The sequence below is a fragment of the Marmota flaviventris genome, chromosome 10, assembly GCF_047511675.1.
Source record: "Marmota flaviventris isolate mMarFla1 chromosome 10, mMarFla1.hap1, whole genome shotgun sequence".
Classification (NCBI taxonomy): Eukaryota; Metazoa; Chordata; class Mammalia; order Rodentia; family Sciuridae; genus Marmota; species Marmota flaviventris.
In genome coordinates, this window is record NC_092507.1 from 52385542 (window position 1) to 52400826 (window position 15285).

General features: G+C 39.6%; 1 protein-coding gene across 1 annotated transcript in view; it reads left to right on the forward strand.

Moving 5' to 3' along the window:
• Nucleotides 1-13490, forward strand: part of Ror1 (receptor tyrosine kinase like orphan receptor 1) — a 379272-nt gene extending 365782 nt beyond the window's left edge. Inside the window, exon 9 of the mRNA XM_027949535.2 lies at nucleotides 9936-13490. Coding sequence (XP_027805336.2) covers nucleotides 9936-11363 — 1428 coding nt within the window. The 3' untranslated portion in view covers nucleotides 11364-13490. The remainder of the gene's footprint in view (nucleotides 1-9935) is intronic.
• The last annotated feature ends 1795 nt before the right edge of the window (nucleotides 13491-15285 follow it).

Sequence of the window (15285 nt, forward strand, 5' to 3'; positions counted from 1 at the left end):
TAAATATGATCCCATCTGGTCAGTCTGTGCCAAACAGTTGCCACAGCATCCCCAGGCTGCTGACAAACCTTTCAGAGGCCTGGTAACACTCACAAACCTGAGTGATATAGCCCTAGCTTTTGCAGGTACATGTAAAATTTGGCCAGAGTAATAATGGTTCCCCATCCTCTGTAGTCAAAGAGACACATGTAAAATATACTGACATGAGTTTTCTCAGAGACTTGGTGAAATAAACATTGTTTTCATAGTTCCTGGCTCATTTCTGAAGCATGCCTTGAAATGAGTGTCAAGATTTCTCTAGTCCAAGGCTTACAATTTGACCTTAAACAGCTCATAAGCACTTTTGAACTAGACTGAAGTAGGAATGGTTCAAATATTTGACTGGGTTAGAAGAGGGAAAAGGAAACAACAAAAACAAATGCTAATTTTTTTTCCTTACTCTCCTAAGAGATTTGGCTCCAATCAAATTTGAGTTATTCCGTTGTTTGTTTTGGTTCTTACTGAGTGCCTTTCCTGGAAAAAGCACAAAAGACTTTATAGACCTTAAAGAAAAATCCTAAATGTAAACAATCAATCTCTAAAACTGCTTTAAAAGGTCAAAGCCACATAAATATTGCATGCACCTATAAAATGTAAAAGGAAGCGACGCAAATAAGGAAGAGGAAAAAGCCCTACCAGAGCAAAGTCAAAAGGGTATTTGGAGGTGAGGGTGAAAAAGAAGTGAAGGAAAGAAACTGCCTGCCTTCGCCTTATTTTTATATTTTTCCTTGGCCCTATTCAAGAGTCAGAGACTCCAGCCTCTTATTTATCCATGCGAATGTTCCCATCAGGGTTTAAACTATCTGTTTCCATCTCTCTTCACTTGCTGAGCTGCTAACATTCCCCTGAGTGTTTGGATTAAGAAGAAGAGGCTCCTCTGGGAGATTAGAAACCGATACCCTTCCAGGAAGACAATAGGCGGCCACAGACAGACTGGCTGACGAGCCTGGCTTAGGTCCCCTGAGAGGCAGGATGGTATAGCTGCTAGTAAAGGTTTTTGATGAGGCACCAGTTTCCTTCTGATCTATGGGGAAACGAAGCCACTGGACCAGAGAGGCGTCTTCATGCTGAGCCTGCGGACAGACAGGCCATGGAGATGCTCTTCTGTCTCTCCCTCTACCTCTTGGGGCCTGGGAGAAGTCATCTAGTCTTTTGCTGAGTTTTCTCAGCTGTTCAGAGAAAGAAGTGGACTGTCCAAGTTTCTTTTCCTTTTATTTTATTCAGCAAAAGATTACAGACCATTTAATCCTCCAATGAGTACTCTAGTGGTATCTGAGCTAAGCAAGATTTTTCTATATTGAGTCACAAATTTTACAATTTAAGTGGGTTTTTAAAAAAAAAAAGTACTGTGGAAAGTGAACCTCCTCAGTGGAGCCTAGAAACTCCCTTTTCTCTAATTCTTTCCCTTTGCCTCTCATTCCCCTACCTACATTTCCCAAACTGTCATGCCTCTGGAAAACAGCACCCTTTAAGCCTCTTGGGTGAGGCCAAGAGGCTAGGGAACGAACTTCTCAGGGAGAGGGAGAGGACAGAGTCTCCCTTTCAACACAGAGACCCATGTAGCCTTCTGACTCCTCGCCTACCTGGGGGTTAGGCAAACAAAGAGGCTCAGAGGTGAAGGAGTTTGAGAAAAGGGGCACAGAAAAGCAGAGGAGGCCTTAGATGGGGGTGCAGCTAAAGTCTGACCAGCCCTGGTGGGTCAGATTCCTGCAGCTCTTGGCTGATGTAAGAAGCCTTTGAGGATTGTTGGGAGGGAAGGGGGATTTGCCTAGCTTCCTGAAGCTGGTGACTATATTTTATTTCTCTGCTTACCCTCATCTCTTGCCCTCTTCTCTGTTTCTTCACTTCTAGGCAAATCATCTCTTCTTTCTCCTATCCAGCCAAAGTAGTTGCTAAATATGCTGAAACTTGGATGTATTCTCTAGACCTGTCCCTTTTGCCAGCACAGGCTTCTAGGAAGCCCTGCTGTGGTCTGGCTTCCCGTTTTGAACACCTGTCCTTACCAGATGTCACTACACTTCATGGTTAACTACCCTCAATAACTTTTCCACTCACTCCTTAAAGCCACTGCCTCCCAAAGCTTCTGAGCTCTCCATTCTATTCACATGGGCCTCCTGGGAGTCACCAATGATGTAATTTAACCCAGTGACCTTTTCCAAGTCTTCATCCTCTTTAATTTCTCTGGAGCATTTGATATCCTTAACCACCATCTTGAACTGCTTTTTCTGTTGGCTGTCCTCCTATCTCCTCCTCATGTTTCCTTCACTAGTTCTTCTTTTAATGCCCTAAATGGGAACGCCCTCTAATGTTTGTCAGTCCTCTCGTCCTCTTTCTCTCTCTGTCATCCTGACTTCAGCCTCTGGCATCCCTTTAGCTCCCCCTTGAGTACTATAATTTCCCAACCTGGAAGGACCAATCTCAAGTTATAAAATTCATCCAGGCACCCAGGAGTCCCTACCCATCTGGGCCTAACTTATTTGTCCAGACACATTTTTCTCTGAGTATATTTCTAGGAGATAGTTTGATACTCTTCAAAGAGATTTAAAAGCAGGAAGATTTAAAAGCAGGATTTAAAGGCAGGAAGATAGGATTACAATTGATGGCTATATTGTTTACTGGCTGTGAGATCGTAAGCAAATACTCTTCTCTGAACCTTTTATTTTCTCGCCTGTAAAGAAAGGACAAAAATAGTACTTAAAAGGGATAGTTTGGACACTTTAAGATAGTGTGTCTGGCATTCACAGGTACTCAATAGATAGAAATTATTATTATTGTTGTTACAGTGAGGACTACAGGTCTTTTAATGAAGCAGAATGTTCCCCATAGAAGCTGTAGGGTCCAGCAGCCCACAGCATTGCCTAGGGTGGGGACAGACACAAAAGAATCACAGCCAAGATTATAGAGGTAGCTCGAAGGGGGAGATCTGGTATTCTTTGTGTCCATCCTATTGATATGAATTCCCCTGCCCTATACCCTGCTGGCATCCTAGATAAAACCCATCAGGGTGGAGAGGATGCAGTAGTGATCGCGGGGAGGGTGGCCAATACATAGCCTCAGCTCAGACCTGTGTCTATAGAAACTTATAGGGAAAATAAGTATTATAAATGAGTACCAAGAATGAATGGGCTAAATTCTTCATCATTGAGGGAATGCAGCATTATTTCAATAGATTATTTTTAATAACCCTACCAAGTAAGTACTAGTTTAAGCCTGATTCAGGAGGTTAAAAAAAAAAACAATTGAGTTTGAGATTAAGATTTATCCCAAGTCACAGCTAATAAGAGATAGAGCTGGAACTCGAACTCAGGACTGCCTAGAGACTGCTTATTTCACTCTACTGCCTTAATTTTCAGGCTGGCTGAAACATATGAGCTCAAGTTAGGAGCACATGGTTGTCAGGCTGACATTAAAATTACTGACATCTGTTCTGTCTAGTTCCAAGCAGAATGGATCCTCTCCCATTGACATTGTAAAGTAACTCCACCACAGAATCAACCTTGGTCACCACCAAACATTCGAACTAACTATCAGAAAGTTGCATTATACAGAAAAGAAACGCCTCTGAAGTTAAATCACTTCCAGAGAAGTGCAGCTGAACTCTGAAACAAATGTGGCAAACTATGGGTTGAAACTCCCTCTAGAATTTGATTGCATAAGCCAGAAGGCACTTAGTTCAGCTGTAGTCTTTGAAAAATGTCCATAATCTCCCAAAATAAAATGGCTGTGGCCTCTAAGCTTTTAAAATTCAGTCATTTCCGTTTATGAGTGGAGTCAATTGTTTCACAAATCTAACACTGTTTACCTAAGAACCAAGATAATGCACATGAAAGGAAAACCGACTTTGGAGACAAGCAGATTCATGGCAACAGCCAAGTCCACATACCAAGAAAAATCAGGTTCAGATATTCTCCAGGGCTCTTGTGCCCAATTCTGGCAAAGGTTACTATTGACAGGTTCATTTTCTTACTCTCTGCAGCAGAGCATCAACCCTAGTACTCTAACTCAAAAAGCTCTCACATCTTGAGCATCCCTAAGGTGGGGAAATCTCAGAGCATTATAATGAGGATGAAATGAACTAATGCATGAAGCTCAGAGAGCACAAAAGGGAGCATCGGGGAGTAGCTGACAAAGCAGGCTCTGGAGTCTGAGTTGAGCACCTATCAGATTCAAGACCAGTTAACCATTCTGTTCCTCAGGTTTGCCATCTGTAAACTGGGGACTAGGCATTGTTACTGATCTCATGGGGTTATTATGAGGAGTTAATATATGCAAAGTATTTATAGCCTAATACATTAGCATTAAAACTATAGCCATTATTATCTCAGTGTTTAGCCCATGGAAAGTATTCAAAACATGGTAGCTGTTAGTAAATTCAAATTACAAACATCAGGGTAGGGACTGTGTCTGCTCTTCATGGGTCTTGCATGGTCCCTCATATATCAGTCTGTATGTGCACTCTTTGGTATATTGTAAATATAACATCAGTTAACTATCTGATGCAACCAACTATTATAAACTAAATGAAAACACAGTAAATTGATAATATGGTTCATGCTATAGAAAGATTTACATTTCAGAACTTTGAATCTCTGGTAGCTGTGCAGAATACAAACCCAGCAACTGCTGGTAGGTAATCTTGCATTTTTCTTCTCCCTGCCTTTCCAAAGCATCTTTTCATGCAGAGTATTATTTTCTCCAGCTTATATATTTTAGAATAGCTCAACTGGGTTCTTCACATGCACTGTGGTCCTTCTTCATGTGGGAACCCAGACTGCAAAATCCAGAAAGCCATCTCCATTTATTCCAGTGGTTTTCAAAGTGAGGCCAGGAGTATCAACCTCACTTGGGAGCTGTCATCCATGGAATATCTCAGACCTATAGAATGAGATGTTCTGGAGGTGGGATCTGGCAATTTATGTTTTAACAGGTTCTCCAAATGGGTCTGATGCCTATTTGATGTAGAATATGGCGATATTTGAGATTCAGATAGCAAGCCAGTCTCCAAGGAATGCAGATCTCAGAGAGTACTGCTTCTGGAGAGAAAAAGAACCTAGTGATATTCTCCTGCTAAAAAAAAATATCCCTCAAATTTCAATGGGGTCAGGATCTGTCTCATCAGGGCAAAGACAAATGCCATGACATGAAAGTTACTCTTCTGCAAACACTTGTGTCTAGCTAAATCTACTTCCAAAGAATAGTGCAGGAGATTTGTAAAAGGGCCACAGTCATCCTGGTCATCAGAACATGGAGGATATACTGAGCTTGAATGACAGGGGTTGTAGAGACTGTAAGGGGTGGTTGGCGCTGACTGTGAATATGAACTTTGGTCTTTCTTCAGCAACTGCTGTTAGAGACCCCTTCCTGTGCCAGAGAACCACCTGGGCCCAGTTTCCTCCATCCTAATGTAGCTCTGCTTATTTTCTCTCCTTTATTTTATTAGCAAACATTAACTATACATTATAGTGGCTTTGCTTTTTATCTGTATGTCCACTTCAAGTGGGACTGAAAAGTAGAGCAGCCCTCAGAAACCAAGTCAGAGGTAAACAGTCACAGAGCAGGTTTTGGTGGCCATCACAAAACCTCTTATTTCCTAGAGTAATCACTTATGTAAAATGATTAGGAAATAACAGTTGCTAATAAGCTGCTTCACCAGAAGTCATTTCAAATCTGTTATCACCTGAGGTATAACTTCCCTGAAGTAGAAAGATAAAGTCACCATGGAGATGGCCCTTCATTCCCATCAGCAGCCACCATCAGCGTTACAATTTTAAAAACTCTACTCGCAGTTTGTTCTTTTATATCTAACATTAAGAAAACAAAAAGGAGTTGGGCAGGGTGGTGCAGGCCTATAATCCCAGCAGCTCGGGAGGCTGAAGAAGGAAGATTGTGAGTTCAAAGTCAGCCTCAGCAACTTATTAAGGCCCTAAGCAACTCATCAAGACTCTGTTTCTAAAAATATATACATAGACTAAGGATGTGGCTCAGTGATTAAGTACCCCTGGGTTCAATCCCTGGTATGAAAAAAAAATTTTTTAAAGAAAGAAAACAAAAAAAGTCGCACATCCCCACTTCTCACACATCACTCAGGTGAAAGAGGCCACCTACAATCAGCCCGGTCTCTGTCTACCGTTTAGTTGAGCCAGTGCTCACATCTGAAATGTTCTTTCTTCATTCTCCTTTTGCTCATTCGAACCCTGACACTGTTGCTCTCCAAAAGTTTCTAAAGGAAGAAGCACAATCTCATCTTCAATGGATCTATCAGCTTCTACATCAACTTTTATCTGCCTCCCCATCAAAAATTATATAATTTTAAAAACCGCACTGAGGCAGATGTGTGTTTACTTTGAGAAGTAAAAATGTTAACATTTAAACTGAAAGCCTGTTTCAGTTTTAAGGTACTTAATTGCCTTACAGCATATAATAAACCGAGCCCATCTTGTCATTCAACTAATGGAGGGAGTGATAAAGAGATAGGCGCCCAGGACCCTATTCATTCCAGTGTTCCTTTGTACTTGGTTTACTTTGGCACCGTGCCTCATGTGTATTTTACACTTCTTTACATTTCGTACATCCCTGTATGACAAATACTTGTCAAACAAAAACTAAACAGATTTATAACCCCTTAACTTGAAATGAGCCAAAATTGAACTGCCAAAACTTTATGACTTCATTTTCTTTCATAGTTTTCCACTACATTGGTTCAAACAGACAAACCCCACTTGAGGTCAAGCAGAGGTCATTTCACTTTCATTACTAAAATATAATTTACAATATGCCAGACCTAAACAAGTTTAGCCTAAAGGGTTTGTATAATGTAAACCATCTGTTCCTCAACAATACAGCTAATTTCCTGCCATCACCGTACAGTCTACCGACTGCTTCTTGAAGGGTTTTTATGATTTTTTAACTAGTTCAGGATTTATGTAAAATTTGAAAATGAGTCTATAGTTAAGACTCATTTGTACCAAGTAACTTGAGCATTTTAAAAATGCAAATCACTATGTAAAGGATTCCCCTGAAACCAATTTCTGAGCGGTTTGCTCTGGGTATTACTGTGCCGGCTGCTGCACAGGTGTTCAAAAGAAAGGTTTTGTGAGATCTACCATTGTATATGTTTTCTACACTTCTTTCTAAAGCAAACCCCAAATTTGTTTTTGTTTGTTTGGGGGTACAAAGGATTGAATCCAGGGGCCTTAACCACTGAGCCACATCCCTAGCCCTTTTTATGTTTTATTTTGAGACAGGGTCTTGCTAAGTTGCTTAGGGACTCAGCCTCTTGAGCTGCTGGTATTATGGGCATGTACCACCACACCTGCCTCCCAAATTTGGTTTTGAGTGCTTCTAGTAGACTATTCCTTCCTGCTATATAGGTGGGAGAAGGCTTGGACTCCATACTGCTTGGCCCATGGGCCCATGGGAATGGTGAGATATGACGAGACACACTTTAGGCCAAAATGTAGTCTTTCATGTATCTGGACAGGGATAAAGAACAATTATAATTCTGCAAAGTGATCACACCCTGGAGCTCATAGCCCTGCAAGGTGTCAGGCCTGGTCTGAGCCTCCAGAGACATTCTGTATTTGCATCTATGTGGAATTGCTGACTTCAGCCTTCTTTGGTTTCACACAGGATGGGCTTTGCAGATGCAAGTGCAGCTCTTTGGGGTCTCCTGAAAAATCTTGATACTTTCTTTAAGCCTCTTTCTCCTTATGTAGAATGGCAAAATCACCTTTGGAAATTCATTTGTTTGCCTCCGTGGAGGGGTGGGCAGCCTGCTCCTAATAACCAGGGGCCATGTGTCAGGTTTCACCAATTCCCATCATTCCTTCTTCTCTTCCTATTCCCAGAAGTCTGGCCTGCTGCTTCCTTGTCCTATTTGCCAGCATCTGCTCTTCAACATGAGCTCTTGCTGCCTCCACTTCTATCCATTCTTACCAGAACTCTCTGAGGAGTTCTTCAGGTCACAACTTTGTACCCACCCTCTGGCTTCCAAACAAGTTATGTTATTTTTTTTTTCAATTTTTTTTTTACTAACAACAACAGGAGAACAGAGAAAATTTGTCAAGAAGACACTTAAACATATATTTTAAAATATAGAAGGAATCAGACAAGACTCTAGAACTACTTAAGGCTATAAATGGATCTAAATCATTTGCATTTACTCCACTTCTTGGATGACTTCCCTAATGAGGATAATGAGAATGATTTAAAGGACACTTATTAGGTTGAAGTTACTTTTATACATTGTAGTATTTAATCCCTACTGCAACTGGACTAGTTATATTATTTCTTAGATATGGAAACAGGTTCAGAGAAGTTAAGAAACTCACTCAAGGTCAGCAGCTAATATATAGGACCTCCTCTTCAGGGTTGTGTTAATATTTATGAAGTGCTTAGAATAGTTTTGGCACATAGTACTATATAAGTATTCACTATTGTTAATAGAAAACAGCAGATCCAAGATGCAAACTCAAACTTGTATGATTCCAAAGCTCACTTGGTTGGAATTACACCATACTGCCTATGGGTCAGTTTCAAGCAGTGGGGGAGAAGAGGGTGTTTGGTTTCTAACTCCTTATTATATCAGTCTAATAACCCATGGGTTTGTTTCCCAATTCTCATTTTCCCAAAAGAAGTTTTAGTACTAAGTCTCTTAGCCCTCTCTACCATCAAAAGCCTGGGGAATGTTATTTAGTCAAAAAGAAATACCTACTATGCTGTTCAAGGGACCATCACATCAGTTAGATTCATTTACATCATTAGCAAATGTTATTATTCAAGGCCCCAATCTTAACATCATGTAGGAAAAAGTCATCTTGGGTTACTCTTAATAGAAAAAGTAAAATCATCCAAGTGCTGCAAGAGAAAAAAGTTAGTTCAACTGGTCCTTTCTTATCATCAACACCTTGCTCTCCCAGAGGAACTTCATTAGTTGCCACAAGTGCTAGGGCTACAGCTCAGTGGTAGAGCACATGCCTAGTGTGCATGAAGCCATGGGTTCAATCCCTAGCAAATAATAATAATAATAATAATAATAATAATAATAATAATAATAACAGAAGGATCCAGACAACAAAGGAAAAATTGTGGCTAGACCTATAATTGCAGAAGAAATTTCTTGACTTATCCGGTGGAAAGGCTGACCATATAGTTCTAAATTTAACTATTCATTTTTTTGAATTGATAATCCATTTTCCTATATAAAAAGTATAAAAAGGCATGATAGCAAGTTGGGATGTAGCTAAGTGGTGGAGCACTTCCCTGTGAGGATAAGGCCCTAGGTTCAATCCCTAGTACCACCAACAACAACAACATAAAATAACAGGAAAAATTTCCACTTCTGTGCCCCTTTCTAATTCTTACCACCATACCTTCCAGATAACCATTGCCGTACCCCAAGTCTCCTTTTGTAGTTTCTATATGCATATGCAGAGAATTATGAGTATATTCATTTTTCTCCTTTTTTCTTTTTTTTACAAAATGTCACAAACAGCATTAACTCTTTGTTTACTTTTTCTGTTAAATTCAGCAATAGGATTTTGGAGACTTTTCCATATCAGTACAGGGAAAACTTCCTTATTCTTTTTCACAAGTATAGGATATTTTATATACTAGTTCTACCATGACTTATTTAATAAGTAGGTCTTCTCTAGGGGGACATTTGAGTTATTTCTAATCTTTTGCTATTACAAACAATACCATAAAGCATAGGACTGAATCAATAAGCTTTTCTTTACTGGAAATTTAAAGAAATCATTTAAAAAGTGCATTACCATTAATTTCAGCACAAGTGTATTTTTAGATTCTTTTCTGGTTGCTTCATGCCTCCTTTCAGATGCTTTGATGTCTTGCCTTAAGAAATGTTTTAATCCACATTATTCCTTTCTTTCACACAGAGCAAAGCTAAAGAGCTGCCTCTTTCTGCTGTACGTTTTATGGAAGAACTGGGCGAATGTGCATTTGGAAAAATCTATAAGGGCCATCTCTATCTCCCAGGTATGGACCATGCTCAGCTGGTTGCTATCAAGACCTTGAAAGACTATAATAACCCTCAGCAATGGACAGAATTTCAACAAGAAGCCTCCTTGATGGCCGAACTGCACCACCCCAATATTGTCTGCCTTCTGGGTGCTGTCACTCAGGAACAACCTGTGTGCATGCTTTTTGAATATATGAATCAGGGAGATCTCCATGAGTTCCTCATCATGCGGTCCCCACATTCCGATGTTGGCTGTAGCAGTGATGAAGATGGCACTGTAAAATCCAGCTTGGATCATGGAGATTTCCTGCACATTGCAATTCAGATTGCAGCCGGCATGGAATACCTGTCTAGTCACTTCTTTGTCCACAAAGACCTTGCAGCTCGCAATATTTTAATCGGAGAGCAACTTCATGTAAAGATTTCAGACCTTGGGCTTTCCAGAGAAATTTATTCTGCTGATTACTACAGAGTTCAGAGTAAATCTTTGCTGCCCATTCGCTGGATGCCCCCTGAAGCCATCATGTATGGCAAATTCTCTTCTGATTCAGATATCTGGTCCTTTGGGGTTGTCTTATGGGAGATATTCAGTTTTGGACTCCAGCCATATTATGGATTTAGTAACCAGGAAGTGATCGAGATGGTGAGGAAACGCCAGCTGTTGCCATGTTCTGAAGACTGCCCGCCCAGGATGTACAGTCTCATGACAGAGTGCTGGAATGAGATTCCTTCCAGGAGACCAAGATTTAAAGATATTCATGTCCGACTTCGGTCCTGGGAGGGTCTCTCAAGTCACACCAGCTCTACTACTCCTTCTGGGGGAAATGCCACCACGCAGACAACCTCCCTCAGTGCCAGCCCAGTGAGTAATCTCAGTAACCCCAGATATCCCAATTACATGTTCCCAACCCAGGGTATCACACCACAGGGCCAGATTGCCGGTTTCATTGGCCCAGCAATACCTCAGAACCAGCGCTTCATCCCCATCAATGGATACCCAATACCTCCTGGCTATGCAGCCTTTCCAGCTGCCCACTACCAGCCAACAGGTCCTCCCAGGGTAATTCAGCACTGCCCACCTCCCAAGAGTCGGTCCCCAAGCAGCGCCAGTGGGTCGACCAGCACTGGCCATGTGACCAGCTTGCCCTCATCAGGATCCAATCAGGAAGCAAATATCCCATTACTACCCCACATGTCAATTCCAAATCATCCTGGTGGAATGGGAATCACCGTTTTTGGCAACAAATCTCAAAAACCTTACAAAATAGACTCAAAGCAACCATCTTTGCTAGGAGACTCCAATATTCATGGGCACACCGAATCTATGATTTCTGCAGAACTGTAAAATGTGCAACTTTTGTAAATGTGGTATACAGGACAAACTAGAAATCCGTAGAAAAGATTTATATTCAAATATTTTTATTAAAGTAAGGTTCTCATTTAGCAGACATTGCAACAAGTATCTTCTGTGAAGTTTAACAGTGTCTTACCAAGCAGGACAGACACTAGCCAGGAAAAAAAAAAAAAATGCACTGTGGGATTTACAGTCCATCCAGGTGCATGGAGTGACATTGGGATTGGAACATTCGGTTTCAAGTACTTAAAACTGGAAACCATTGAAGAAGAAAAGAACCTGGTGATTAAACATCAAACCAAAAAGGAAAGTTGAATGGTGCTTTATGTATTTGCCTTTAGTCACCATGACTGGTTTCTCCCCGAGATGTATATACCATAGCATTTGTCTACCTGCTGTCTTTTCTTCAGGACAAATGTTCAGGAATTATACTGATTCGATTTAGACTCTATGCGTGTTTGTATGGAAGTGGTGTTCAGAGTCAATGAGGAAACTTTAGGCCAAATTTGAAATCTTGGATGGAAATGAGCCATAACAATGTATCACATGCCCTGAAGTCTTCTCCACAGTGGGGCTTCCTTGGGAAGGTGCAGAATATGCCTCTTTGTGAACCACCTTTTCTGATCATGAAGGCCTTTTCCACATTTTCCTTTCTCACAATGTGTTTACACAAGTCCTTGAAATAACACAGCACCCTAAGAAGGCTGAATGTGGATGCTGGAATTGATTGTTGATTGATAGTTCACCTGGCTGCATTAGGAACGAGACACTAAAGGAGGCATAGCCAGGGAAATTGTCCCTCAACCTAGATAAACATCCATGGGAGAAGAACAAGAGTTCCCAAAAAGACAGCCTCCACAGGAGTTCCCCTGGACCAATAAAGCTGAAGAGTAGAGGTGTGGCTGCAGACAAGAAGGCCACATCTTGCAGCCGCACCCCCATTTACAAGTTGTTTGAGGTGCAGGGTGCTTACCATCAGTGGACTGTAGGCAAATAGGGAACCCTGCGATGATACCAATAGCTTGGAAATTTAAAGCCCCCCACCCCCACCTTTTTTTTCCCCCTGTGCTGGAAATGTTCACAGATTTTATTTCAGCCCCAAGAATTATAACAATGTATTCATACAATTAGTTGAAATCCAAAGACAATAGGTTCTGTTTTGCAAGACATTACAGTATTTCGAAAAAACAAGTAATGAGTTCTCATTTCAAAGGGTACCAACAACTGCATTCTTTAAACTGGTAAATAAGCAACATAATCCTTTTTGCCTTCTTTAGAGAGGGGTATCAGATGTGCCTCTCCTGGCATTTACTTGCCAAGCATCTTCTGCCAAGTTTAGAATTCTTATGGGTTTCAAGTCCTATATAGGAAGGAGCTTTATATTTGATTTTTCTCTTGTTAAAAAATAACTCCTTTATTCTAAGAACAATGTCTCCAAGTCTTGTTTTCATTTAAAGCTATGTGAGACTTCCAGGATGTAAATTAATTCCTGGAAATGATATTTCATGAGGAGAATGTAAAAGAATTAGAAACCACCTTGATGTTTCCATTTTAAAAAATACAATTAGCATGGGAAAGCAAGGAAATCTATTTAACAAAATGTGTTGTAATTTTTCCAAACTTGAATTTTCAAAGAACAAGCATGAACTTATAGTTACTGTGAACTCAAAGAATTGGCTATATTCAGATTTTCTGGGAGATAAATTAAGACATATTTTTGTGGCATGAATAAGCTGATTCAAGACATTACATTTCTTAACGTTAGGTAGAGGAGAATACTTGTATCCTTTTGTTGCTATGCAACTGTTTAATGATGAAGCTTCAAACCACAATTTTGTATATCATATGACAATCAATTGTTTTTCCAAGAATATTTATTATTTTAAGTAAACACAATTTCAGTGAATCTGAGTCTTTCTAGGAATCCCTTAAAGGGAAATTAGCATTCCATGAGCCAGTAAAATACCTTCTCTGGAAAAACATTATTATGGTTAAAAAATAAATTCAAGTTAGTTTTTTATAAAGAACTATGACATTTATTTTAAACATTTTGTAATAGCTGAAATCATTAAGGTGAGCAAGCTAAATTTCAAAACCACTTGTAATAATGTATTTTATAACAGCACTGTGATACTGCATAACACAGTCCCTTTTGTATTAAATAGTATTTTTTCACAAACTGAAAAATATCTTTTGCTTTGTTGACAATGTTTTGTAAGATTACTTTATTTTCAGATTCTTTTTTTGCACAAAACTATGTTTATGGTTTGTATCACAGAAGTGAAAATATATCTTTGCATTTTTATATCTGGTCTGTTTCCTTATTTCCTTTGTTTGTTCTTAACTCAATATAGATTTTCTTCAAATATATAATGGCAATAATCAGATATTTCACCTTACCATATCTTTCCTTATTTTCACTGCATGCATTTAATCACTGTATTACTTAATGTTTGATTTGTTGTTATGGGCATTTCAAATAGACAAGCATGGAAATGTAATGATGAAAAGGCTATTTTATATCAAGGATATATGCATTTGTATCACACACCAGAGATGATATTAAACACTGATTATTTTATGCTGCTGTTTATTAAAAATGTTTACTATAAAATATTATTTCCTGAATATTGCTCTCTAGAAGTATTTGGGAATTCTAATATTATTTCTCCTAATGATTGACATTTTGTAGAAAGAAGAATCACAAGACATATTCATACATACTTCACTGAAATGATTTTTTAAGTAGGCTTTTAAAATAGACTTGAGGGGCTGGGGAAGTAGTCAGTGATAGAACACTTGTCTGGCATGCATGGGGCCCTGGTTTTGATCCCCAATATTGGAAAAGTAAAAAAATAAAATAGACTTGGGCATTCTTCTGCTAGTGACTGCAGGTGGAAGGGAGGCTTTCAATGATTTCATAACCAAATACTATCCACCTATATATGGCCACGCCTTGAATTCTTAAAATAACACCTTGAACAATTACAATGAATGGAATGTAAAAAAATGGAATAGGAATTTCCATATGAACTTAGACATCAAAACTCATGTTTTAGGACACTAAAGAAGAAAAGGCTGCCTACATCCTATCATGTCCAACTTAGATTCCAACCATATTGATAAAATAAAAGAAATGTGGCCATTTAATTGTCACAGCTTATCTTTATGACCTTATTTACCCAAAAGAAAGAGTTTCCCATCTGGCGATTAATACATACTGTCAAGGAAAATGAGTATCATTATGAAAGTTCAAAGAACTTGTCCCTTTCTGCTATTTAATACAGAAGGGAATACAATAAAACCTCCAGGGCCTTATCCATCTGTTTTAGGTACAGCTCTTGTCACCACCTCAACGATCAAACTCAATAAGGCAATCGCTTCATATGGCAGTGAGATCCCTGTCAGGTTGGGTTTCTCCCTCACGCTTGAATTTCTCAATCTGTCCTTCACTCCCATTCCTTCTTATGTCTCTCCAGCTTCTTGCCTCTCCCACCATCCCCAATCCCTTCAACTCTGAGCATCCCTCGATTCCCTTAATTCCTTAATCACCAACATCTGCAAGCTCCCAGCCTCACTCTCCCATTCTGCCTGCTATGAGGCACAAAGTACTGAATAAAAGAGATTCTATTAAGCCCACCATTGTGTATAAATAACATGCACCAACTGAAAAAGAAGAGTTCTATTATCTATATACCTTTGAAGATGATTACCTATCTCGGTATTTCTCAAAGTGGGGTTCCCAAAGCCAGGCATCAAGAGCACCCAGAAACTTGTTAAAAATGCAAATTAATGAGCTCCACTTCAAAGTTCTAAATCAGAAATTCTTCCTGTGGAACCCAGCAATTTGTGTTTTAATAATCCCTCCAAATGATTCTGACCTACTCTAAAGAACATTTTAGCACTCTATTGT